Source organism: Oncorhynchus keta, chromosome 11 (genome assembly GCF_023373465.1).
Source record: "Oncorhynchus keta strain PuntledgeMale-10-30-2019 chromosome 11, Oket_V2, whole genome shotgun sequence".
Lineage (NCBI taxonomy): Eukaryota > Metazoa > Chordata > Actinopteri > Salmoniformes > Salmonidae > Oncorhynchus > Oncorhynchus keta.
Window position 1 is genome coordinate 46,658,397 of NC_068431.1, and position 26,319 is coordinate 46,684,715.

The 26,319-nt window shown below is 43.6% G+C and overlaps 2 protein-coding genes across 6 annotated transcripts in view; both read right to left on the reverse strand.

Moving 5' to 3' along the window:
* Positions 1-1,070: 1,070 nt before the first annotated feature.
* LOC118390394 (cdc42 effector protein 2-like) lies at positions 1,071-12,679 on the reverse strand. Its single transcript, XM_035780904.2, has 2 exons — positions 12,265-12,679; positions 1,071-6,677 (listed from the first exon to the last, which is right to left on the reverse strand). Exon 2 carries the CDS (start codon positions 6,335-6,337, stop codon positions 5,567-5,569), a length of 771 nt encoding a protein of 256 aa, XP_035636797.1. The 5' UTR covers positions 6,338-6,677; positions 12,265-12,679; the 3' UTR covers positions 1,071-5,566.
* A 9,955-nt stretch (positions 12,680-22,634) lies between these two features.
* The window catches only part of LOC118390395 (spectrin beta chain, non-erythrocytic 1-like), a 108,630-nt gene continuing 104,945 nt past the window's right edge, over positions 22,635-26,319 (reverse strand). For 2 of the 5 annotated variants that reach the window (XM_052457331.1, XM_052457333.1), the window contains 5 exons: positions 25,911-26,000; positions 24,859-25,034; positions 24,377-24,571; positions 24,223-24,265; positions 22,635-24,131 (listed from right to left, as the gene is read on the reverse strand). In XM_052457331.1, the coding sequence (XP_052313291.1) occupies positions 23,913-24,131; positions 24,223-24,265; positions 24,377-24,571; positions 24,859-25,034; positions 25,911-26,000 (723 nt within the window). In that variant the 3' untranslated portion in view covers positions 22,635-23,912. The remainder of the gene's footprint in view (positions 24,132-24,222; positions 24,266-24,376; positions 24,572-24,858; positions 25,035-25,910; positions 26,001-26,319) is intronic. The other 3 variants (XM_052457332.1, XM_052457334.1, XM_052457335.1) reach the window with 3 other exon arrangements.

Here is a 26,319-nt window from a genome sequence, read left to right on the forward strand (position 1 = left end):
GGAAGGAAATGATCATTCTGGCCAAAGATTTCAGGTAGCTCTTCTGACATGTAAACCGTCAAACTCACTGAATGCTACCCAACTTCAGACCTGTCAGTTCCCCACAATAGCATCTTTCATGTTAAAAACCTTTCCTCTATTCATGACAACCTCATCCCGCTATATCACCCCAGCGGAGGTCCAAACTCAGGCCAGGGAGAAAGAGGCTGGCATGGGCACTCGATAGGCCTTTCCATCATCCTTATCCCCTCAACACATCTGTGTATACCATGCTTCTAGACCTAGACACACAGCTGTTGTTCCTCGCCAATGAGGGACACGGTGAAAAACAACACTTGTTTCATTGCGAAACTTACCAGCGGTCTCCTTCGAATGCCAATGGTGTTTTTGTTTTGCAGTTACATCATTTATCCAGGCCAGTGGGGACACATTCCACTTATACTGTAGAGTGAGGTTTTGAGTATTATTAACTTAGATAGGAAAAGATTGTGCGGTTCAAGAATCAACACAGGTATATTCTGGAGGACACCTTGGAAATCTCCAGGCATGTCTTTGCTGGTGCACCAATAGCTGTGTTTTTCGCTTTCTCTGTAGAGAAACAAAAGCGCTTGTGTAGAAGATCTGGATCGGTGCATATAGAACATCCAGGCATTCCCAGAATGGCACAAAAGCATCAAACCCAACTTCTCTCATGGTTTTAATTTGCAAAACTATTACAGTATAACGAAGGTCAAATAACATGTGACCCCTGCACTAGAATATTATTTTGTATTTTTTTTTAAATGTAACCTCTAACTTATTTACAATGACGGCTTACACCGGCCAAACCTGGACAACGCTGGGCCAACTGTGCACCGCCCTATGGAACTCCCAATCACGGCCGGTTGTGATACAGCCTGGAATCTAACCAGGCTGTCTGTAGTGATGTCTCAAGCACTGACATGCAGTGCCTTAGACCGCTGCGCCACTCGGGAGCTCAATATCTTTCCATTTCTGAAGTTCCTTGAAGACTCAAGCTCAAAGGGGCAGAAAAAAATATCAAGATGAAAACAAATTTACAACAAGCTTTTTGAAAACAGTTGAAACAGTGTTGTTTTTAACTTTATTTGCTGCAACTATTTGCTCTGATAAGAAATACACCATGAGAGAAAAGGTTACAAATAAATCTCTTTGGCCTGTCCCTCTCCTCATCTGCACCGGCAGTTTCCCCCCGTATCCTCGGAGAGCCTCCCCCTGCAGGGCCCGTCTCAGTGGTGTTCCCAGAGCTATGAAACTGGACGGGCCATGGCAAACAACAGAAAAGACAAAACATGGACATAGTTTTTCTTCTAATCATAATATTGCATTTATTCAAATTACAGCTTGTAATCAATTTTGTGACGCCAGTAAATAATTTGTCCCAGTACGTAAAATACGCCAATTGATAGCAGCACGATAAGTCGTCATCAAACACATAATTATTGTGCAAAAATGGAAGATCAGCAAAGGTTATGATGTAAGAGACATCTACAAAACGTTGATAAGTTTGGTGCCTATAGTTCCCTGCGTGTAGCCTCATATCTGGTGATTCCGATATGTGTTTGGTTCTGTATGCTGCAATCCCTTTCTAAAACAACCAACAGCTACTTGGAGGTCAGGACAAGTAGATAGATACAATGTGAAACATGCCAAAATAACTTGAGTTCAATTATCATAGGAGGCATAGCATATTTCACAGCTTTGAAAAAAAAAGGAAGACCAAAGTATATTCACATAGTCATACTGTACACGACGACTTCAACTAGATTGTAAAAGCCAGCAAAGATTATTAGTGTCAACATTAGTCCATCAACAGTCTTTCACGATGCAGAGGAGGCTGGTGTACTGTACTGAGGAGTTGGCTGCATGTCTGCCAGCAGAGCTCCAGAGTAAACAGACACAGTCTTACGTAACACCATCCTGGCCTGGCCACAGTCAGCAGGACAGCTCCAGTATCTGGACCAGGCTCGGGCTACGGACAGACTGTGCTGCAGTACATCTTATCACATCCTCTCTCCCTCTCTGAGTTGAAGCATATGTCTACTAATACAGTCCTCTTCCCAAAATGTCAGCTATGGAGTCTTTTCCAGCTGATTTAGAAATCACATAAACCATGCACAGGGTGAATTTTATGGAATGAGAACATTATATGTTGATAGATATGGCCTGATGAGTTGAGATCCAAAAGTAAACATAGAAATTAGAGCAGTTTAAAAGCTGTAATTCACGGAACAATGCTGGAACTATGCTGTCACAATGCTTGCCAACAGGTTTAGTGGTAAAATGTTAACATTTTATTGTGCAGGAAAAGGTTTATAGTGCTTTAGTGAGTTTGTCAAAGTATCAAGAAATGTAATCTGAGACTATAATGATATTGTTAAGCGTTAGGCTCAAATGTAGTCTGTTTTCCTACAACATGGTATATCTTGGTATAATGTGTTAACGGGGAATCCAACGTTTTGTGCCATTGGTCCATCCTCAAGATAAACCTAACCATCATTGGTCCACCGTTATCAAAGAACCAATGTATGTTCTATATTATATTATCTATCATCCAGAATATTTTCTACAATGTTAAAGTGAATCCTTGCACCTCTGGGTGCAAGTAATCATGCATTTATTGTTGGGTTTGTGAAGAATCAATAACCCATTATCATGTTCTAGTTGATTGCTACATTGAAATATATACAGTACCAATCAAAAGTTGACACACCTACTCATTCAAGGGTTTTCCTTTTATTTTTTACTATATTCTACAATGTAGAATAATAGTGAAGAATTCAAAACTATGAAATAACACATATGTAGTATGCAAAAAAAAAGTGTTAAAACAAATCAAAATATATTTTATATGAGATTCTTCAAATAGCCACCCTTTGCATTGATAACAGCTTTGCACACACTTGACATACTCTCAACCAGCTTCATCTGGAGTGCTTTCCCAACAGTCTTGAAGGAGTTCCCACATTTACGGAGCACTTGTTGGCTGCTTTTTCTTCACTCTGTGGTCCAACTCATCCCAAACCATCTTAATTGGGTTGAGGTCGGGTGATTATGGAAGCCAGGTCATCTGATGCAGCACTCCATCACTCTCCTTGGTCAAATAGTCCTTACACAGCCTGGACGTGTGTTGGGTCATTGTCCTGTTGAAAAACAAATGATAGCCTCACTAAGGGCAAACCAGATGGGATGGCATATTGCTGCAGAATCCTGTGGTAGCCATGCCGGTTAAGTGTGCCTAAATAAATCACAGATAGTGTCACCAGCAAAGCACCTCCACACCTCCTCCATGCTTCACGGTGGGAACGACACATGCAGAGATCATCCGTTCACCTACTCTGCGTCTCACAAAGACACGACGGTTGGAACCAAAAATCTCACATTTAGACTCATCAGACCAAAGGACATAGCAAAGGACCAGTTCCACCGGTCTAATGGCCATTGCTCGTGTTTCTTGACCCAAGCAAGTCTCTTCTTATTATTGGTGTCCTTCAGTAGTGGTTTCTTTGCAGCATTTCGAACATGATGGCCTGATTCTTGCAGTCTCCTCTGAACAGTTGATGTTGAGATATGTCTGTTACTTGAATTTTATTTGGGCTGTAATCTGTGGCGGTCCTCATGACAGCCAGTTTCACCATGGCGCTTGATGGTTTTTGCAGCGGCACTTGAAGAGACTTTCTAAATTCTTTTAATCTTCCAGATTGACTGACCTTCCTGTCTTAAAGTAATGATGGACTGTTGTTTCTCTTTGATTATTTGAGCTGTTCTTGCCATAATATAGGCTGGGTCTTTTACCAAATAGAGCTGTCTTCTGTATACCACCCCTACCGTGTCACAACACATCTGATTGGCTCAAACTCATTAAGGAAAGAAATTCCACAAATGAACTTAACAAGGCACACCTGTAAATTGAAATGCATTCCAGGTGACTACCTCATGAAGCTGGTAGAGAGAATGCCAAGAGTGTGCAAAGCAGTCAACAAGGCAAAGGGTGGCTACTTTGAAGAATCTCAAATATATTTTTGGGTTACTACATGATTACATGTGCTATTTCATAGTTTTGATGTCTTCACTATTATTCTACCATGTATAAAATAGTCAAAATAAAGAAAAACCCTTGAATGAGTAGGTGTGTCCAAACTTTTGATTGGTACTGTATACCCCATGAAGCAAACGGTGATCTGGCAACTCTATCCTGTACTGTATTAGTTTGTAATTTCCACAAATTTCAGATTTAAAATGTATCAACCCCTACAACAATGTCCATTAATGATGATCCACATTTCCTGTTGCTGCAGTATTATTTTCCTGCTGTAGCAAATTGGCTCAAATTAAAACCCTCTCCCTGTATCTTGTAACAATAATTCCAAATAACATTGGTAAATGTCTCATTCAGAACTTCGCTGTGTTGGTACAGAGATAGTTTGAGCAACACAAGGACTTGGAGGGCTACAGCGGTTAGATAATCTCCAAACGTGCTCAACATCTCAATTACCAGAGCATGAGGGCCAGTTTAAGCAGCTCTCTGTAGATCTGCTGAAAAGTCAAAAGATATAGAACTGAGCTCTCTAAAACTCATCGTCTCTCCTGATGCAAAGTTACAGCATTCACATTCTTGCATTAAAAATAACAAAGGCTGGAAAATGACACATCTGACTCAGGGATGTGACCTCCTCTACCACTCTGGATCTTTGTCCTTGCAGACATTTAAAACTAATATATGTAAACCTTTATTTAACTAGGCAAGTCCGTTACGAACAAAGTCTTATTTCCAATGACGGCCTACCCCGGCCAAACCCGGACGACGCTGGGCCAATTGTGCGCTGCCCTATGGGACTCCCAATCACGGCCGGTTGTGATACAGCCTGGAATCGAACCAGGGTCTGTAGTGATGCCTCTTGCACTGAGATGCAGTGCCTCAGACCGCTGCGCCACTCGGCAGACACCCTCCCTGTTGTACAGTTCATCTTTCCATAAGCGTGTCTTTGATCATGTGTATCCAACCATGAATAGAATGTCAGTTCCAGAACAGCTTTGTAAGCTGGATAAATCTGTGTGACACAGACACCAAACTGTGATCTCAGGAGCACGGACAGTAGTCCACAGCTCAGGTGCAGTAAAAATAAAATCTAACTGTGACTGTTCAGGTTTTACAATACCCTTTCACTCCCACTGACAAATATGATCCCAGTCAGATACATGCGGACCTCAGTTCCTGACCAGCAGTATATTCTTTCACCGGTTTCTTCATATCCTCTTTGGGGGAAGGGTAGAGGAGATTTAACAGTGTCAGCTTTTGGCTCATGGTCACTTCATTTCATACTTACTATATTAAGTAATTTGCATGGAAAAGCGTAGAAAGATATTCAATACCAATTAAAACACTAACAGCAACTGAAGTTAAGTTCCAGGGAAAAAAACATTTCATATGAGCGTACTTCTGTACAAATCCAGCCTTGTAATCCAGCAAGGCTTGGTTGAAGTCAGAACCTCCTCTTATACGCTAAGGGGGTCAGTAAGAGGACAGAGAGCCGAGGGCTTCTCATGGTCAGGTGTAGAGCTCCTGCCGCCCTCCCTGCAGACAGGTTCCATTGAGGCCACTGAGGCGCTGGCTATCCATAATCTGCAGCACGTCGTCCAGGATGGAGGGGCCCAGGTCCAGGTGCAGGGAGAGCAGGGAGCCTGCGTGGGACAGGTAGGGGCGCTCCTGGTCCCCATCATCCAGATAAGGGTCCTGGATACACACATCTTCGCCTGATGACAACCTGGGGGAGGGCGGGCAGAACTGGGACATCTTGCTGGGAGCCTGTGCTGAGGGAGAAGACGAGTCCAGGCCTGGGTGATGGGGCGTCAGGATCTCGTCATCCAGGTGCAGTCGGGGAGGCTTGGGTGGAGGGGGCGCGTTCTGAGGCGGCTGGGGGCGGGCCGAGGTGGGTGCAGAGGTGACTGGTAAGGTGATGGCCTGCACCCCTTCGATGACGGGCAGCGAGAGGGCGTTCTTCAGCAGGGGGGAGCTCTCTGAGGAGGGTGTGTGTCCACTGTCGCTGGCAGTACGGCTGAACTGGAAGGGCTCTGCGTACATGGAGGAGCGCTGAGACAGGTTGTGGCCCTGCTGCCCAGGGAGAAGGTGGAACTTCCCCTGCAGGAAGGACAGGTCCCCAAACAGGTCGTCGTCCCCCCCGCCGCTCCCGATATGGATGGTGTGGCGGAAGTCCCCCAGCGGAGGACTGATCATGTCAGAGGAAAGGATGTCCCGCAGCTTCTCCTTCTTTCCCTTCCTGCTCCGCCGCTTCAGATAGATGGGCGCCTTGGTGGACATGTCGGGAGCCCTCCCTGGGCAGCAGAGGCTCAGCTCCTGCAACAACGTGAGGGGAGGTGGTGGGGAGAGGAGGCCGGGCAGAGCTCCTCTCTGAATCAGACACAGGGAGAAGGAATCATGCTGGCTGGCTGAGCTAAACCATTAACAGGTCAAATCAGGTCTGGTGATCAGGGAGGACTGCTACCTCTGCAGTCAGCTTTAAAATGATGAATAGTACCAAACAAAGCCTCGATCACTCTCTTGGAACAGAGCTTCAGTGAGCAGGATGCAGGGTTGACACTTTGGCTGCGGAGGAGGTTTCTTGGTGAGGTAAAAGGATTATGTCCACAGTTTTAATCAACTGCAGAAAGAAGCAGAAGAAAGCCATTAGAACAGAAAACTATTACAAAACCTGTGTTGTAAAATGCATGCGTTATAAACATGCAGGAATAATCCTCCGCCATGAGAGAACTTTATTTAATATGTTCTGAAACATAATCTATAGGGATTATGAACACTCAGGCGTTGATACAGGAGGGGAAAACCTCTAGCATGAAACAACCGTGACCATGTAAAAACCCAGGCTAGCATCTCAGAAACCGTTATTTACGCTGACCAAACACACAGAGTTGAATGAGTTGAGATAAGATAAACCCATAGTTCCGTCGTATCATATGAGGGCAGGACAGAAAATAATGACTCTGTCTATTGTTGTTGGCAACGCAGCGTGGGAATAAAGGCTTTTCTAGTTTTGACGAATCCTGGAATGAATGAATCCTGATCCACTGCGGAGGAGTGGTAGGGAGATGTGTGAGGGTGTGAATAAGGGAGGACATTTTTAGTAGCATGTCTAGAGGACGAGAGAGAGGTTAACCTGGTTTAAACCTATTTAGGGAGCTTTAGTGAAGCAGCTGTGTGTCAGGCTGGTGTCTGATGGAGGCAGATTAAAGTGCTGCTTCTCAGTGAGGGCCTTGGCCCCGAGGGCACAGGAGATAGACAGGGCCAAGGCCAAGCAGAGCAGGAGGATGAGAGAGAGAGGGCATGACTTGCTTGCCGCTGACATTAACTCAAGCTTCTTAGGTTCTAGTTATGAGACAGCTATACAGTAGCACCACTGCGTGCACAGGAGCGTCAGTCACTCACAGAGGATTTCCTTTAACGTTTGCTGTCAGCGACTGTGCATAGATCACTCTGCAACAAAAACAAAACCACGCCTCCCTTCTGCCAGCGTACGGAACACAATAGCTGACCTCAACGTGCATACAAAGTATACAATGGTAGAGTGATACCGAATTGAAGCCACAAAAAGGCACCAGCGGGAACAATATAATGTCACATGACGTCAGGGTTGCAGAGCGAGAGGAGCTGGTCCAACCAACTTGATTGGGGCTCTGCTGAGCCTGAACAGAGTGGATTCTGGGTGGTGACAGATGCCTCTCACAATAGCACAGACACACATTGTTAACTCACACACACAGACAGACAGAGAGAGACAGAGAGAGACAGAGAGAAGGAGAGAGAAGGAGAGAGACAGAGAAAGACAGAGAGAGACAGAGAGTCAGAGAGACAGAGAGTCAGAGAGAAGAGGAAAGGAAGGCGAGAGGGGAGAGAGAAAGAAAAAGGGGGTAGCAGTGCCAACTGAATGACTGGTCTGTGGAGATAATGACTGACCGAGAGAAAAAAAAGAGAGCAGCGCCTCATCTCCTAGCTGCGCTCTGCTCCATTTGGCCATAGTGAGGAAGCCACTCTCAGGGGCACCATTGTGGACCCAGACTGCGTACGTGAATACTATACAACGGTCTAAAGCAAACGATCAATCTATTTAATTCAAATGAGAAGGGGAAACGAAGCATCAGGACGATTAGAATGCAATAATGTAGTAGGATACTATCTAATCACTTAAAAGGTTTGGACAAAACATTGTAATGAGATTCTAGCCTTGTCTTAGATCCTCTGTTGTCTTCGTATGGAACAGCTATACATATGCCGACCAGACTAATGAAATGCCTTTGCCTCCATAAAATCCATTTGTCAGAGTTAACAGATCACCATTATCGGAGGCCAATAGTATTTAACCCTGGTCACAGCAGGTTATAATGACTTACACATACTGCATTTAAACTTGATGTACATTTAACATGCTCAAAAACACATTCACTCTTCCCCTTTCATATAGGCCTATTCACTCAAACACACAGCACATTCACAGAGAGAGCGCTCTTGCACATTGTAAGCCGTTTCCAAGGCCTGTCTTTCCCCAAACTGGAGTGTTAAACATATTTTAAAGAATGCTTAAAGAATGCTTTGCCTACATAACAAAGGGGCCAAGATCTTTGTAGACCCCTGAGTTTAAAGATACTGGTCACATGATATTAATAAGGTCATTTTGCTCCGGTTCTGCTGAACTGCAACCGTCTGGAGGGCAGGCTGGCCATTATAAACCCCAATCACAGATACAGCAACGGACACAGCTATGGGACAGCTTCCCGGAGCCATTACTTCACACACAATGGCCATCTAAGTGGTGCGAGACGCCACTTATCAAGTTGATAGGAGCCAAGGTTGTGGGGACAATCTTGTGACATGTCTTGGTTATCTCTGACCAGGTGGCGAATCGCATCTCTGCATGTCTGGCAGACATATCAGTGTGGATGACGGATCACCACCTCAAGCTGAACCTCGGCAAGACGGAGCTGCTCTTCCTCCCGGGGAAGGACTGCCCGTTCCATGATCTCGCCATCACGGTTGACAACTCCATTGTGTCCTCCTCCCAGAGCGCTAAGAACCTTGGCGTGATCCTGGACAACACCCTGTCGTTCTCAACTAACATCAAGGCGGTGGTCCGTTCCTGTAGGTTCATGCTCTACAACATCCGCAGAGTACGACCCTGCCTCACACAGGAAGCGGCGCAGGTCCTAATCCAGGCACTTGTCATCTCCCGTCTGGATTACTGCAACTCGCTGTTGGCTGGGCTCCCTGCCTGTGCCATTAAACCCCTACAACTCATCCAGAACGCCGCAGCCCGTCTGGTGTTCAACCTTCCCAAGTTCTCTCACGTCACCCCGCTCCTCCACTCTCTCCACTGGCTTCCAGTTGAAGCTCGCATCCGCTACAAGACCATGGTGCTTACCTACGGAGCTGTGAGGGGAACGGCACCTCAGTACCTCCAGGCTCTGATCAGGCCCTACACCCAAACAAGGGCACTGCGTTCATCCACCTCTGGCCTGCTCGCCTCCCTACCACTGAGGAAGTACAGTTCCCGCTCAGCCCAGTCAAAACTGTTCGCTGCTCTGGCCCCCCAATGGTGGAACAAACTCCCTCACGACGTCAGGACAGCGGAGTCATTCACCACCTTCCGGAGACACCTGAAACCCCACCTCTTTAAGGAATACCTAGGATAGGATAAAGTCATCCTTCTCACCCCCCCTTAAAAGATTTAGATGCACTATTGTAAAGTGGCTGTTCCACTGGATGTCATAAGGTGAATGCACCAATTTGTAAGTCGCTCTGGATAAGAGCGTCTGCTAAATGACTTAAATGTAAATGTCTAAAAAAAAAACAGCTAGAGGTTATTTTTGTGGGGGGGGGGTCATTGTAAAAAGTGTGTGTCAGAAGCTGGGTCATTGTACAACATGGGTGTCAAACTCATTCTACAGAGGGCCTTGTGACTGCCTGTTTCTCTTTACAATTAAGACCTAGACAACCAGGTGAGGGGAGTTCCTTACTAATTAGTGACCTTAATTCAATCAAGTACAAGGCAGGAGCGAAAGCCCACAGACTCTCAATGCTCCGCGGAATGAGTTTGACACATGTTATACAATATGTTGACACACAAATCTTTGTTTTCTGCCATTTTATCATGCATTATATTTTCCTCAAGTTCAGTTCCAGTTGAGAAATGGAATAGTCACTTTTACTTTCAAACAGGTTAAAAAATAAACAGGAAAAATAAAACACAGGAATTTTAAGGGTCTGTTTTGACAAGCCCCTTTCATATTGTCCAAAAGTGTAGCTTTGTGAGTCTCAACTTGTTTCCTCAACACACAAGGTGTGAGCTTAATCCATAAAATTACCAGGCTTTATCAGACAGTTTTTTTTAACTGCCACAGATGAGATTGCACAGCACTTGGTGAAGCCCTTGAAAGGCTTGTTCATTTGTTAGATAATGCATGGAACATACTGTCACAACGTTTTTGGCCCAGGCTGCCATTGCGAGTTCACACAAAGAGCACTGTCAGAGGTATAAGAAGGACATTGTTCACCCAGCACATACTGTTAACTGCAACCAAGCGCTTTTTGGAACAATGCTCACAGTGTCACCATTCAAACTGTTCTGTCACAGGAGGCCAGTGAAAGACAACAGGCCTCAACAGCTGAAGGGATAACTTCATTCTGCATTTCAAATAATTTTACTTCTGCAGGGCGGGAGAATTGTGGCTTGAAAGAAGTCAGGTGTTATGTCTTGATCACACAGAAAGCATCATCTGGATATGTGCAACAAAAGTTCCACGTTCACTTTCTGCTACCTTTTCTGTCAAGCAATCTACACATACAATTTGATGCAGACGTTCGATGTATGCACCACACAGAACGCACTGCAATGCTGCAAGGCAAACGCAGCGTTCAATTGGAAACAAATGTACTTCTGGTGTACCAAAACCACTGTCGGTGTGATGGAGGCGTTAGTGAAAAACATCTGCTTTCACGAGCCTTTCAAGGAAAGTGGAGCTGAAGGATCTTTGGATCGTAACATTTTTAGATTCCTTTCTCATGATACAAACAGAACCCTGCCGAAAATTATTTTAAAAATCCTCACCTATTAAGGAGAAATGAGGGAATACTCCTCTAGCCCTCGAAAGTTGTGTGAAAGTGTGAGGTTTGGTAAACAATAGAGAAACATAATTTGCATAAACATATACAACTAATTGATTTGAGGATCGTAGCACAATACCCACCTCTGTCCCAGGAAGAGAGAGCAGAGCAAAGGGAACAGGATCGAGATTCTCAATGTTTCATCCGCCCAACACATTAATGATTTCCTATATTGTTAGAAATGTCCACTAATCTAGCTAGAATAGAGATATGCTGCAGTATGACAAAACACACTCCCACAAGGGATGACTAATGGGCTAACAGAAATGTGGAATCCTCATAATAAGATACGAGTCCCATTTGGTCAGATTCAACATTGTCAGTAAGCCTGAAAGTAGGCCACTTAGTTTCTTAGAAAGTAGGCCACTTAGAAATTTAAAATGTACGTTTGAGTCAGGAAAGTTCTCTCTCATGACCTCAACAAACTAACGTTGCATAAAATTACATTTTAAAAAGGTACTTTACCGGTTGTCCATGCAGTTGGTCCTCTTGGCGGTAGGAATATGAGATAATATATCCACAGGAAAGTATAATTACATACAATTTTAAAAGCACTCTTATTGCATTTAGATTCATATCACCTGAGGCAGAACCAAGTAAACATGTACACGAGCAAGGCAATTATGCGTGCATGTATTTTTCATATTGTGCGCATGGTGTTGGTGATACAAATCGGAATGTACTACCAGTGCTTTGAAAAGTTGATGTAGCCTAGTTATACTTACCGGTTGATATATTGTATGACATTCCTACCGCCAAAAAGGGCAAACCGCATTGACAACCGGTAAAATATATTGAAATATAATTGTATTCAACATTATGGCATGTAGAGGAAACTTATCTGATTCAAACGCTCATTTTTGCCCGACATAGAATCTATGCAATTCAACGTCTGGTTTTGAGACAAGATGACATAACCTTCGCCAGACAGTCTTTCCGTAGTACCCCTACTATTCACCTTCTTCTATGATAACTTAGGCTATCTTTTATATAATTTATACTGGATACATGTCGGTTTATCATAGGCGCTGTGCGCAACATTCAAGAAGGTAGAATATATCCAAAGACCCGCTTACCTCCCAGTTTCCCGATATCCGTTATGACAGCCCTGACTTTCACCCCAAATATCTCTCATCTGCCCAGAGCAGGGGTCGGCTATTCAAGGTTGCGTAAAAAGCCGAAAAAGTCCCACTGCTTGGCGATGCGTAGGTGCCTGCATCACAAAACGTAACCACTTCACATCGCCTGTTCCATAGGCTGCTACAGCGACTATGTGCAGATATGGTAGAATCCGAGAGATGCGCTTACACCCCTTTTCGTTCTCGTCCTCATACCGGAAACTCCGGCACTGGATTTCGCGTTTTACAATTTTGAGGTATAGCTAGCCCAAAGGCGGGCAGATGGCGATATCGATCTGGTATTGATGGTTTCATCTTACCGTCAAAACACATTGTATGCAGCAAGCAATACACTCCTAACCCCTGTGGACCGGTTCATACATAAACAACTCTCCATTCAGGTTGCAAGGCCTCGATTTCCTCATTAACTAAATTTAACAGCGAGAAGGCGGAAAAAAACCGAAAAAACTGAAAAAGTGTACTTTCTGTATGAAACACAATTTCCCACCACCAATAACAGCTCATTCTACTAACTGGTGTTGTGCCATGCATGCAGCCAGGGTAAACAAGACTGCTGCAACCTGATTGACTGAAGGCGATACCCAACATCTGGGACTAGAATTACTAGGCATTAGCTACTTTAGCATGGTGGTTTAAAATGGTGTTTCATTTAAAAAAAGTAGGCATATTTCCCCCGTTTTTTTCTGCCTTCTAACCATTAAATCTAGGTAAATGGATGCCTATGCAGCCTGAATGGAGAATGTTTTATGTATGAACCGGTCCACGGGTTTAACGAGTGTATTGCCAGCTGCATACAATGCGTTTGGACGGTAAAATGGAAACGACTGAATATCGCTATCTGCTGGCCTTTGGGTTAAGGGATGGCGCAGGGCCCACCATGTGCATATCACTTTACCAAACGGCCGATGGTTAGAAAAGCGAAAACTCTCAGAGAACAATCCCCGAAAGAGCTGTACTCCAGACAGGGTTTAAACTTTGTTGGATTATATGGCTACTTTGTGGCTGCCAATTCAAACACATATGCGCTTCCAACACTGTCCACATGTACAAGCACAGCAGTGTGCACACTGACGAGCGGTTACTAGCGGTTACCCCAGGGCCGTTTCTAGCTTTTTTGGGACCAGTCCCTAAGATAGATTTGGTTGGGGGGCCCCCTCACCTCGTGGGCAAAACATTTGAGTGGCACCCCTCTTGACTGTGGAGAGAAAAATGTGCAGCTTTAAAGTTAGTGATTGATGCTAGAGGTTTTGTATAATTTCAGCCATTAGTTCTGAAAGTAGTGCTCCAGAGCCAAACAGGTCCCTGAAAATTGTGCACAATTGTGTTGGCAATATTTTATGAATTTGTAAGTGCTTAAGATCACAGACTGCATCTTTAATGTCCTGCAATTCTACATACTTGCCATGGGCCGTACAGAAAATGTTGAGTTTTAAAGCAATTTTTCTGGAATCCTACCAGTTTTTCCATGGGCCAGAGAGATTTTTGCAGTTTTAAAACGAATTTCCTGCAATTGTACACATTTTTCCATAACTTATACCATGTTAATATGATATCTGAGTGGAGAGTGAATAACACAATCAACCGGGAATCTCTAGAGATCAGGGTCCCTGGGCACATGCCTTGTGTGCCCGGGTTGGTAATGGGGTCATGAATACTACAAGGTTTACATTGCTAGGTAAGTTAGTCTAGCCAGCTATCTATAAAATGTTAACTGACATGGGCTAATCGAGTGACTAACAAGAGGATAACTGCTGATGGACTACCACATTTCAAAATTGTGTGTTCTACTACCCTCACAAACAGTAAGTTGAGACCCCAACCGACTTAAATATATGGAGGGTTGGGGCCCCCCGAGCAGCTGCAGGGCCCTAAGCAGCTGCTTATGTTGCTTATACCTAGAAACGGCACTGCCTGTGCCAACTGAAACCATAAAAGACTGCCATGCAACCCCCACGAAAGGCATCAGTCTATACTGTGTCATTCTAAAATCTGGATGTGGTCAGCAGCTAAGATGTTCCTAGAAAAACCTGGCCTTGAGCCATCCCGTTCTGAGCCGGTGACCAATCATTTTGACATTCTAACAGTCTAATAGCCAACATTTCATAAAAATGTGGTTGTGTTTATGAAAGTAACATTAGAAAACACTTTTTTTTGGTATTATCTTACTAGTCTTGTGCGTAGTAGACAAGGGTATATAGTGCTGTGTGCTCATCACTTGTGGGGCACATGGAACAGCAGTTATTCTTGTAGAAAGTTATATTTTGAAATCATCTCTTGAATTTTGAGAGTTAGGTCTGTTTGGCAAAAGGGAAGTGTTTTGGAAGCATCAGAATCTGCTGATACTGTATCAAAATCTAAACGTCTTACCTGCATCTGACTGTAGGAAGATTTGAAAAAGTCACTTTTTGGTGATCTGTTTCCCCATCCTCTGTGTCAATTCCAAGCTGCGCTGGCCCATCTCTTCATACAGTTGAAGCCGGAAGTTTTTACATATATCTTAGCCAAATATATTTAATCTCAGTTTTTCACAATTCCTGACATTTAATCCTAGTAAAATTACAGGTTTTAGGTCAGTTAGGATCACCATTTTATTTTAAGAATGTGAAATGTCAGAATAATAGATAATTATTTATTTATTCACATTCCCAGTGGGGTCAGAAGTTTACATACACTCAATTAGTATTTGGTAGCATTGCCTTTAAATGGTTTAACTTGGGGTCAAACGTTTCGGGTAGCCTTCCACAAGCTTCCGACAATAAGTTGGGTGAATTTCGGCCCATTCCTCCTGACAGAGCTGGTGTAACTGAGTCAGGTTTGTAGGCCTCCTTGCCCGCACAAGCTTATTCAGTTCTGCCCACAGATATTCTATAGGATTGAGGTCAGGGCTTTTTGATGGCCACTTCAATACCGTGACTTTGTTGTCCTTCAGCCATTTTGCCACATTTTTGGAAGTATGCTTGGGGTCATTGTCCATTTGGAAGACCCATTTGAGACCAAGCTTTAACTTCCTGATTGATGTCTTGAGATGTTGCTTCAATATTTCCACATAATTTCCCTTCCTCATAATGCCATCTATTTTGTGAAGTGCACAGTCCCTCCTGCAGCAAAGCACATGATGCTGCCACCCCCGTGCTTCACGGTTGGGATGGTGTTCTTCAGCTTGCAAGCCTCCCCCTTTTTCCTCCAAACATAACGATGGTCATTATGGCCAAACAGTTCTATTTTTGTTTCATCAGACCAGAGGACATTTCTCCAAAAAGTACAATATTTGTCCCCATGTGCAGTTCCAACCCGTAATCTGTATTTTTTTATGGCAGTTTTGGAGCAGTGGCTTCTTTCTTGCTGAGTGGCCTTTCAGGTTATGTCAATATGAGACTTGTTTTACTGTAGATATAGATACATGTGTACCTGTTTCCTTCAGCATCTTCACAAGGTCCTTTGCTGTTGTTTTGGGATTGATTTGCACTTTTCGCACCAAAGTATGTTCATCTCTAGGATACAGAACGCGTCTCCTTCCTGAGCGGTATGACAGCTGCGTGGTCCCATGGTGTTTATACTTGCGTACTATTGTTTGAACAGATGAACGTGGTACATTCAGGCGTTTGGAAATTGCTCCCAAGGATGAACCAGACTTGTGGAGGTCTACAATTTCTTTCTGAGGTCTTGGCTGATTTCTTATGATTTTCCCATGATGTCAAGCAAAGAGGCACTGAGTTTGAAGGTAGGCCTTGAAATACATCCACAAGGTACACCTCCAATTGACTCAAATTATATAAATTAGCCTCTCAGAAGCTTCTAAAGCCATGACTTCATTTTCTGGCTGTTTAAAGGCACAGTCAACTTCGTGTATGTAAACTTCTGACCCACTGGAATTGTGATACAGTGAATTATAAGTGAAATAATCTGTCTGTAAACAATTGTTGGAAAAATTACTTGTGTCATACACATTTACATTACATTTAAGTCATTTAGCAGACGCTCTTATCCAGAGCGACTTACAAATTGGTGCATTCACCTTATGACATCCACAAAGTAGATGTCCTAACCGACTTGCCAAAACTATAGTTTATTGACAAGACATTTGTGGAGTGGTTGACAAACAAGTTTTAATGACTCCAACCTAAGTGTGTGGAAACTAGTTGCGATTTGTTGGGCCATCATCAGCTGTACAGTGAATGAGGGGCAGAAGGTGGAATGACATGTCCTTGTCAAACTGCTTATAACTCAAATTCTGTTTATGATATCGAAATTCTAACAACATATCTCACTGGGCACAGATGCCATGACATGGAAACAATGTTGATTCAACCAGTGTGTGCCCAGCAAGATGAGTGTTAAATAGACTTATTTAGGGCAACTAAAGTACAGGGGGGTGGGGGGCATTACTTTAATAATTGGCAGAGATAATGCACTTCTACATCAGTCAAAATGTCTGCATTGACACTTCTATTATTAACACAAGGTAATATTTAGTCCCACAGGCCTACAATAATCACATTTCTTTGATTATAACGCAGCTGATTATGCCAACATCTAGGCTCCCACCGGAGTAAACTACCTGCTCCCATTGAATCTCGACCCGATGTAGGCCTACAGTATGCAACCCAACGATTCGTTATGGTCATGTGAATACATCGATACGGCCAATTATAAACTTCTTTAAAACGTCTCACCCGGGGGTAGGTGCTATCTGCATGTGGGTAAACAAAACATTGTCCGTGACATGAGAAAAGATAAGTGATCAATACTCCGTACTCTTCTAGAAGGGACAGCAAACGTGGTGATCATAAGAGGCGCATAGTGCAATGACCGCAGCATTTAAAAAAATGCAACAGCGCTTTTACACTCATTAATTAAAAAAAAAATGTAACCTTTATTTAACTAGGCAAGTCGGTTAAGAACAAATTCTTGTTTACAATGACGGCCTACCCCGGCCAAACCCGGACGACACTGGGCCAATTGTGCGCCGCCCTATGAGACTCTCAATCACAACCGGATGTGATACATCCTGGATTGGAAACAGGGACTGTAGTGACGCCTCTTGCACTGAGATGCAGTAATTTAGACCGCCGCGTCACTCGGGAGCCCTGAATGACATGTGAACTTCTACCAAAGCATGTGCAGGCCATTTTTGAAAGATTTCATAAATTGTAAAAACAAAGCTGGCCATACAATGTGAGGGAAGCCTACACATGGTTTAGTTAAAGAGTCTGAGAAGAAGCCTACTAACAAGGCTGTAGAGAGAGAACAGCTCTGTTCCGGATAAGGGCAGACTACCTATTGTATTTTCCCCTTCCTCCTTTCCATACACCTCTAAATACAGCCCAGATGTTAGGCATGTTCACCAATCTGTGTTCATGAGGTAGCCTGAGCTTTAGTCCTCTCGGGATCTATCTCTCAGTCCCTTTCCCACCAGGTCCTTTGGTTTGTTAAGCCGAAAAAAGACAAGTGCACTTTCAGCTCCCCTGTCTTCAGACTGCTCAGGCCCCCAACCCAGTTCTTGTCATGCATAATGCAAGAGGGCTTAAGAAAAAGAGTCTTGCAACACATGCCCACAGCTTTTTTGCTTACTAAAGATAAAGTATGAGTGATTAAGGACCCAATTCAACCAAAGTTATTCACTAGGTTTCTGGTAAATCAAAAACACATGTTTTATCACTGCAAGAATGCATAAATCCATTTATACTCCAGAAAACAATGTTTTCAGTGTGAGATAATAATAAGCACTCAAGGAACATTATGTATGATTCACTTGATGAACTTGGCTACCAGTTTGATTGAATAGGATCCTGAGTTCAAAACCAGGCCAGTGGACGCATTCATATCGTCAACATTTCACGAAGGTATGAAAAACAAGAGTTAGACAACTTACTGAATTTATTCCTTCTTTTTTTTAGCTCCGCTAGACAAAATGTGTCATGTTTTCTTTTGTAATCAGGTTCAAGTTTTTAAATGTTGATATTAGGCTGATCGGTAGGCTACCATGCCAAAGACAATTGTCTTGGGAGCGCTGAATGCTTCGACAGCACTGTGACGACGACCTTGTCTTTTGTCTAGGAGCTTTAACGGTCGCTGGGTAACAGGCTATTGATAGGGTGAATACTGTGGGGAGCTAAATGAAGGGCTGTGCTCTTTTAAATGTCCTTCAATATATTGCAGCTAGTTTCCAAGGTATCCAAGGCACTTGATTATTTGAGGTCGTTATGGCCATTGACACGTCTTTAACAGAAATAATGAAGATGGAAATGCGACCGTTACTATTTAGATTAGTTTATTTCATGCCTGTAGGCTCTTACAACACCATGTACACGCCGTTTAAGCCTCCTCTTCACATTAGAGTTTTGAAGCAGAGAATGAGGGGTCTTCATTAAATCGTCCAATTAATGAACACTGACTGATCTATTGGTAGAGTTAAATAAAGATATCAACTGAGCAAGCTGAAATATTATACAGACCCTTACTACTACTGTTACTATAATCAAACCAACTCAGTTCCTGCTCTTCCCCAAAAACACCTGCAGACTGCAGTAGGACGTTTCTACTGGAGGTTTTTGTGGAGAAGCCCGCGAAGAGCAAAAGTTCAGTTGATTAAGTCCTGTAACCTGAGACTTTGACGTGCATTGAAAATGATCGGAGTGCTTCAGACACTACTACAAATGTACACAGAGCAGGGTATGTGCAGCCAAGTTAAAGAAAATCAAGAATAATAAGTACTTTTTTTTTTTAAACAGAGCTGTTTGTTCCAGTCCAGCCAACGTAAAAACAGGATATATCCCAAATCCCTTTCCTCCCTCTGCTGTCTGCGTCATACGCTTGAAGGATATTACTATTTTTCCTTAAAAGCACACGGACAACTTTGGTTTTACCAATGTCCAATCAGAATAAATACATGGTTAGCTGCAAAAGTATTGGGACAGTGACCCATTTAATTTTTTTTAATTTATTTTTTACAGTAGATTTGGCTTTCTACTCCAGTACTTTGGATTTTAAATGATACAATGACTAGGAGGTTAAAGTGTAGAATGTCAGATTTAATTTGAGGTGTACTGTTTACAAATTACCACACTTTTTGTACACCCCCCATTTTAGGGGACAAATTCAGTTATATGTGTATTAAAGTAGTAAAAAGTTAAGAATTTGGTCCCATATTCAAAGCAAACAATAACTCCATCAAGCTTGTGACTTGATACATTTGCTGTTTGTTTTGGTTGTGTTTCAGATTATTTTGTGGCCAAAATAAATGAATGGTAAATAATGTAGTGTCATTTTGTTGTGACTTTTATTCTAAATAACAATATCATGTTTATAAACACTTCTACATTCACGTGGATGCTACCATGAATATGGATAATCCTGAACGAATAGTGAATAATGAGCAAGAAAGTTAGATGCACAAATATCATACCCCCACCAAAAATGCTAACCTCCCGTTATGTAATGATGAGAGGTTAGCCTGTCTTGTGGGTATGATATTTGTGCTGAAGTACAGAGTCACACACACACACACACAAAAATAGGTCACTGTCCCAATACTTTGAGCTTGTATATAGCACAGAATGCACACCCAATCAAAAATGACTGCTATTTCAGTTACAGAAGTTGTCAGCCTCACCTGGGCACTATGCATCTCCACACAGACCCTGTTCACAAGAGTCCCCTTTCCACACAGGCTGGTCACGGAAGAGGTCAGGGACTAGAACTCCTCGAACACAATTGTATAGAATACATTTTTTATTATTATTTTTTTTTTTACACGTGAATAACTTTAGCGAAATCGACTACAATCAAAACACAGTGACGATTACCGACAACACAATGACAGAAATAAGAAATAACACCACAGCTGTACTTCGTTGTTTTCTTTTAAACGAGGTTTTATTATTCCTAATATGAAGATACAAGTCAACAAACATTATTTTCAATCTGTAATGAAAATGCTCCACAGCACACTGACATCTTGTGGAAGGGTCTGGTATTACAGACACATACCTGAAAAATGGACAGCAGTTCTAGTTAAAGTAATAAGTAACAGGAGTAACAGTAGTAGTAATAACAGTAGCAATAATAATACATCATAGCAGTGGTATTAGCTTGGAATTAGTTAAGTCACAGAAGAAGGAACTTAGATTCATCAAAGAAATTAGAAATGAGAGTGGGTGAACAGGCTTATCAAACACTGCAGAACAGATCAGACCACTGGATGAGAAAATACAAGAACCCCGCGAGACAGCACATCTGCTGTCTAACTCTAGAAAAAGGAAGCTCAAATTTGCCATCAGCCTTCTGGTTAATGTATACTGTATTTATTTTTTTCCTCTTCAAATAAGAGACCAAGATACCTTTTCAGGTGTTCCACTTTAACGTTTAAAACCCCATCTCAACACCCTCAATAATACAATCCTTTTCTGGTCAAAGCTCACCAGTAACACACAGAGACTGAACAACAACCCAAGTCTGGAACCAAATCACAACCAGCTCCACATATTTCTGCTTGGCTGGAAGGCCAGAGTCATTCTACCTTAGTATATCAGAGTGTTTGTGTGTGTGTGAGAGTGAGACAGAGAGAGGAGAGAAAGGTAGTGTGTATGCATGTAAAGTATGTGAAATAGTGGCTCCAAGTAACATGTCCTTTTGCATCACATGACCAATTTGGCCAACTCACTTTCTGAGCCATAAACATTCATAAGAAGTTATACTAGAACATACAGCGCTAGACTCATCTTCAGAGACTTCAAATGGGCCCGGGGAACCTGCTCGTGTCTACAACGGGGTCACTGTTGGAGCAGTACGCCCAGTAGAGGGCTACACAAGCTACTTGTTGAAGTGCTGTGGCCGATCCAGCACTGGCTGCCACTGCAGTAGCTTGTCACAGTGAATATTGACCCAGCAAGGCTCACTCTGTTCTACTCTGAGCGTCGTTGACTTCTTCTTTGTTGTTGTTGCCTCATTGAACAGGTCAGCGGCCTTTGACCTGTGACTAAGGAGCCAGAGGCTCAGCTCAGTACATTCGGCTGGGACCAATTGCTCAGGCTCACAGCTGGGATACAAATCAAGGCAGAAAAAGCAGTCAACTGCATATTCTACAGCCTCAGGTATTATGGGTCAACTCTTGCTTATTTACCCCAAATCACACCAACTGTATTGGAATGAAAGGCCAATAGTTCAATAGTCTTGCCTGTTGGAAAGCTGCACATTTCGGACACTTAGCCAGCCACTTGTTCTTTCCTTCTCTGGTTGAGGGTGAGCCATCGGTCATACAATAACCTAACAGGGCTTTGATACGCCCACACCCTCACCCTCACCCCAGATAAGCCTATCGTTGAGTAACAGATACCATTTTGCCCGCAATAATTGAGGCTCCAGGATTCTGCCATGTTTAGAGCCGTCTTATACAGGAAAAACTTCCACTCATCTCAGACAAGGAAATAAAAATCACTCACTGTGCCAGGACTCGCCATCTATGTGTCAATGTCACCTTTACAGTCATTTAATATCATTTAACCATTTTCTTTTTGCCCATTTGTGAATTCTTTCCAAACTGCTAATGATACACCTGTGTAATACGCCACCCTCCACAGCATGGGCTTCATGGTATCATGCCATACATGGCTTACGGAGGAAATCTCATGTACCTAGAACATCTGACTAGGTGAGAATTGGAGAGAAAAACGAGACACATACAATCCTACATGAGGTCATGCCACCAGCGGAGGAGCTCCAAGCTCTCCGGCAAAACACCGGAAGACTATTCTCTCTATCATTTACCATCAAGTGAGGAAAGTGATCCATGGTTACGCCTCTTCCAATCCAACCGAGCTTTGACCTGCATTTCACTTCCTTCAAATCGCTGTTGCGGCTGGGCCCGTCTCCATGCGCCCTATGGTACCTGGGTACAGAATCCATAGACATATGCCGCGTCAACGCCAAAGGGCACATTCAGAGATTTGTTACGCGGGTGAAAAAGCTCCCTTTGTGATTAAGTGCTATTCAAGGAACGACTGGGCTAATAAAGGGTTCTTAAGTCTGTGGGCTGCAGTAAGGCTCAGTACTCCTCCTCTCCCTCATCCAGCACACTACCTTCTGATTCTCTACTCTCATCATCCCCCCTCAGCGCCCCGACCCTAACCCACCTGTAATGACCCCCCATACCTACCAGACCACCCCATGCCACATTGATGTGCTTTTGCTTACAATCATCTCTAGTGTTGGGCACTGGCAGTGTTAAACAGTGTTAACGTACCCCTCTGCCATCACATAGCAAAACAACAGACAGAGGAGGAGGTGGTGAGGGAAGAGTGAAACGGAAGTCTGAAAACCATCTAGGAGGAACGTTTAATTCATTCATTAGCACATTGTCATCTACATTTTAAGAATACTTCTAGAAAGCCATCCCAACAACTTCTTTAAGTGTGTGTTTATCTGTGTGTGTGTGTGTGTGTGTGTGTGTGTGTGTTAAGTCAGAAAAGCAGCATCCAACTGGACACGTCTGATTTAGAACAGAAACGTGCAAAACCCACAACTCACACTCTCACTAGAAAACTAAATCTCTCTGCTTCCAAAAGAAACAAGGAAACTCACAATCAAAGGAGAAATAATCCCGTCGAAGAACAAAATCAAAACAGGTACAATTTCCAAGTTAAAATAAAACCACTTTAAATATATCTATCATTCTGCACTGGTGAAAATCACTTAACTGCACACTGCTAAAATTTACTGAGCTTTCTTAAAAAACAAACAAAAAAACCCCCCCACCTCAAACTGAAAACGATACAAACAGAAACAAGACCAACGTGGTCCCGTGAATTAAACCAAATTGTTGTTTCACAACATGACTCAATACATCCACTGACGTACTCTTTAAATACCCCCCCCTCAAGCTTGCAACAGCAAAAAGATAAATATGAATTATAATAACAGCAATAATTATTGGTAACGTTAATTACGCCAACGTCCCAAAAATGATGTGGTCCTTCCCAAGGAGGGGGAGAGAGAGACTGGGAGAGGGGACGTGAGGGGACAGCACTCTACTGTGGTCCATGGGTTCTCTTTTAGTGGTAAAACAGCATTAGAGCAGATTAGCCATCTAAAAACTGGTCGAGGAAGAACTCATTTTAAACAGAATCCAATGTGGGTGAATGGAAGAGAATGGACTCTTACAGGCCTCATAGCCTCTTGGCTCTGCCAATGCTAACCACCCCTGCCTCTCATCTCCCCACAAACACCTTGGTTCCCCCCAGCGATGAGGTCAAAGAGTTCTTATTAGTGACTGATCAACAAACACAGCTTCTTGTCTGAAAATGCCATTGATGCAAAAGACAAGGGCTTACATTGGTAGGATGAATCTAATGTGAGAAATGGAAAGGAAAAGAGCGATATGAGAGGGAAAGAGAAGACAAATGGAGAGGGAGGAAGAGAGGGAGGAAGAGCAAGCTCTGTGTGTGCCACATAGTTGTTGACAAACTCCTTAGGACCAAGGCTGAGAGCGATGCGTTTATGCCACAAGACTGTTTTCCTTTCTGCCCGTTTCAGTTTGGTGGAATTTCGACAAATATCATTTTCCTTGATGTTGTTATTCTCCAGACGTTTTATTTCTTCTTGCCAAAGAAGCTGAACCTCTTTTCGCGGTCCTTCTCCTTGCCCTCCTTGTTGCGCATGGTGACCCCTGCAGCCTCTGCTGAGCTAGGGGAGATGGGGGGCATAGTCATGGCTCGGCTCAGGGCCCTGGGGCCTCCGGGGGAGCGGTCTCCTGACCCCCCTGCTGGGATGCAGCTATGAATGGAGTGGATCCACGAGGCCATCTCCGGCTGGGACAGACAAACGCAGGGTTAGTCCTCAGTAGGGGGAGAACACCAGAGGAGCATCAGAATCTGGTTTGGGTTCAAATGTGACACTCACCTCATCTTTAGCTTGGAACAGGAACTCCTTACCATCTCCTAGCCTGCACAAGAGAAACGCCGGGTCAGTATAGATGCACATCACAATTTATCACAATTTAATTGAGTTTACAAGACTATTCTCTTTTCAAACCGTCACATTTCCTCTCTCTCACCGTAGCTTGAAGACGTGTTTCCTCTTCTTGTAGTCGTGTGCCACCTCACACACAGCCTCTCCCAGGCTGATGGGGACTTCTCCGTGGTAGGGGATCCCGCCGGAGGCGCTCTTCTGGTCCTTGTAGAAGCCAAGGCTGCCCTTACGCAGAACGCAGTAGACATTCTGCCAGGACCTATGGGAAGAGAGAGAGAAGCTGTTGGCGGAAGGCATGCAGGCATGCGCCTGAAAAGGTTAGGGACATCAAAGAGTTCATGGTGACACACAAAAGGCTATTTTCTTTATCAAAAGAAAAAAAAAAACACTCCAAAATCCTACATATAACTACTTATGATGGTGTTGTTTTTGCTCGTATTAATTCCATCCTTCAACAGACGGAGTCTATATAACCTAGGGCTCTCCATTTACCCTTCATGGCACACCCACGTTCACTCCAAGACGCCCCTCCATGCCCCCTGCCCATCTCCCGTCGCGGTATCTCACCTGCTAGCTGCCCTCTTGGCGTGGGTCTCCATCTCCTGCTTGCGGTAGAGCAGGCCTTCCATGGCGTCTGTGCCAGCGTTATCTCCCTTGCTGGGTAGCGTGGCAGACGGGTCCAGGCGTGAAGACGCCAGCCCGCTGTCCCTCCCCGGACCATTCACAGAGTCAGACTCAGAACCCTGTCATCCAAGACACACGGCAGTCAGGACACATGGCCACAACGATTCCTAGAAGCCATGCGGCGTAATACCAGCCATTATTATATTATTATTATTATTATTGACTGTCTGTCGGAACTTGACAAAACGAGACAACAGCTGAATGTCCATATCCACACATGCATTAGATGGTAGCTTTGAAAAGGATGGACAAAAAACACATACAGGACTACACAGACACACGTTAACAGACGACAGACACATGGAGAACAGCTCCAACCCCGCAGGAGGAGGTTCAACCCTCATCTGAATGTCACTCACAGCCTTAATGGAACATGGCAAACGCAGCAGAAAGCATGGTCATACTGTTGCTAAGATACACTTTGCTTTTTATAGAGGGGGTGTGGCATTGTTATATTTGTTTCCTGGCAAAACATCAAACTCAATTTGAAAGGAAATCAACATTTCCTCTCTTAAAAAAAAAACTTTCCCTACTAACACCCCTTTCAAAAGAACCCCATCAAGCTAGGCACAGCCTACCCAGGGACCTGCCAGCTAGGGACAACCCTCATCACCTCATACTAACAATAGCTTGGAACTGAAACTACCCTCATGTGCTGGTCATTTTGAAGATGGTTACAAATGGAACAGCACCCAAGAAAGGCTTAAGGTGCCTCTGATGCTTCTGGTGACACCAAATGATATCATGAATCTGTGTGAGGCATGATTGGCTCAACAGCTGCAGGGACTGTATATCTTCAATATCAAACAAAGCAATGGCACAGCGACAGAGGACGATGGCGCCCTCTAGTAGGTCATGCTGAGGTACTGCGGGAGCTGAGAGCAGGCGGTGATGGGGGGATGGGATGAGAAAGCTAGGCTAGGATAGGTACTCACGCGCAGCGGATGCTTTGGCTTAGACACAGGTTTAGAGACAGGTTCACACTTCTCTTTCTTTTCCACTGACACTGATGATACTGATAACGACTGCAGGTAAAGACGCAACAAGTCATTGTTAAGAAGTCCTTGTGCTAGGAGATAGCATGCTACCCTGTGCTAACGCGTTTGAAACAGCCTGACACGCGCACGACAAAGGGACACAATCACATCAGAAATGGGGAAACTGACTCACGTCGAACATATACAGGCTTGGTTACAGTTATGTCAAAGACGTAACGTCTCTCACACTTAGAACATTTAAAATCTTTCATTCAAATCTCCTCAAACATATGAACAGGACAACATGAAGAGGAAAAAGACAAAAACATGAAACAAAAAAAAACCCACACTTTATACTGCGGTGAAA

What these genes read in the sequence shown, in the direction of transcription:
- LOC118390394 (XM_035780904.2), bottom strand. Translation starts at nt 6,337, where the DNA reads ATGTCCACCAAGGCGCCCATCTATCTGAAGCGGCGGAGCAGGAAGGGA.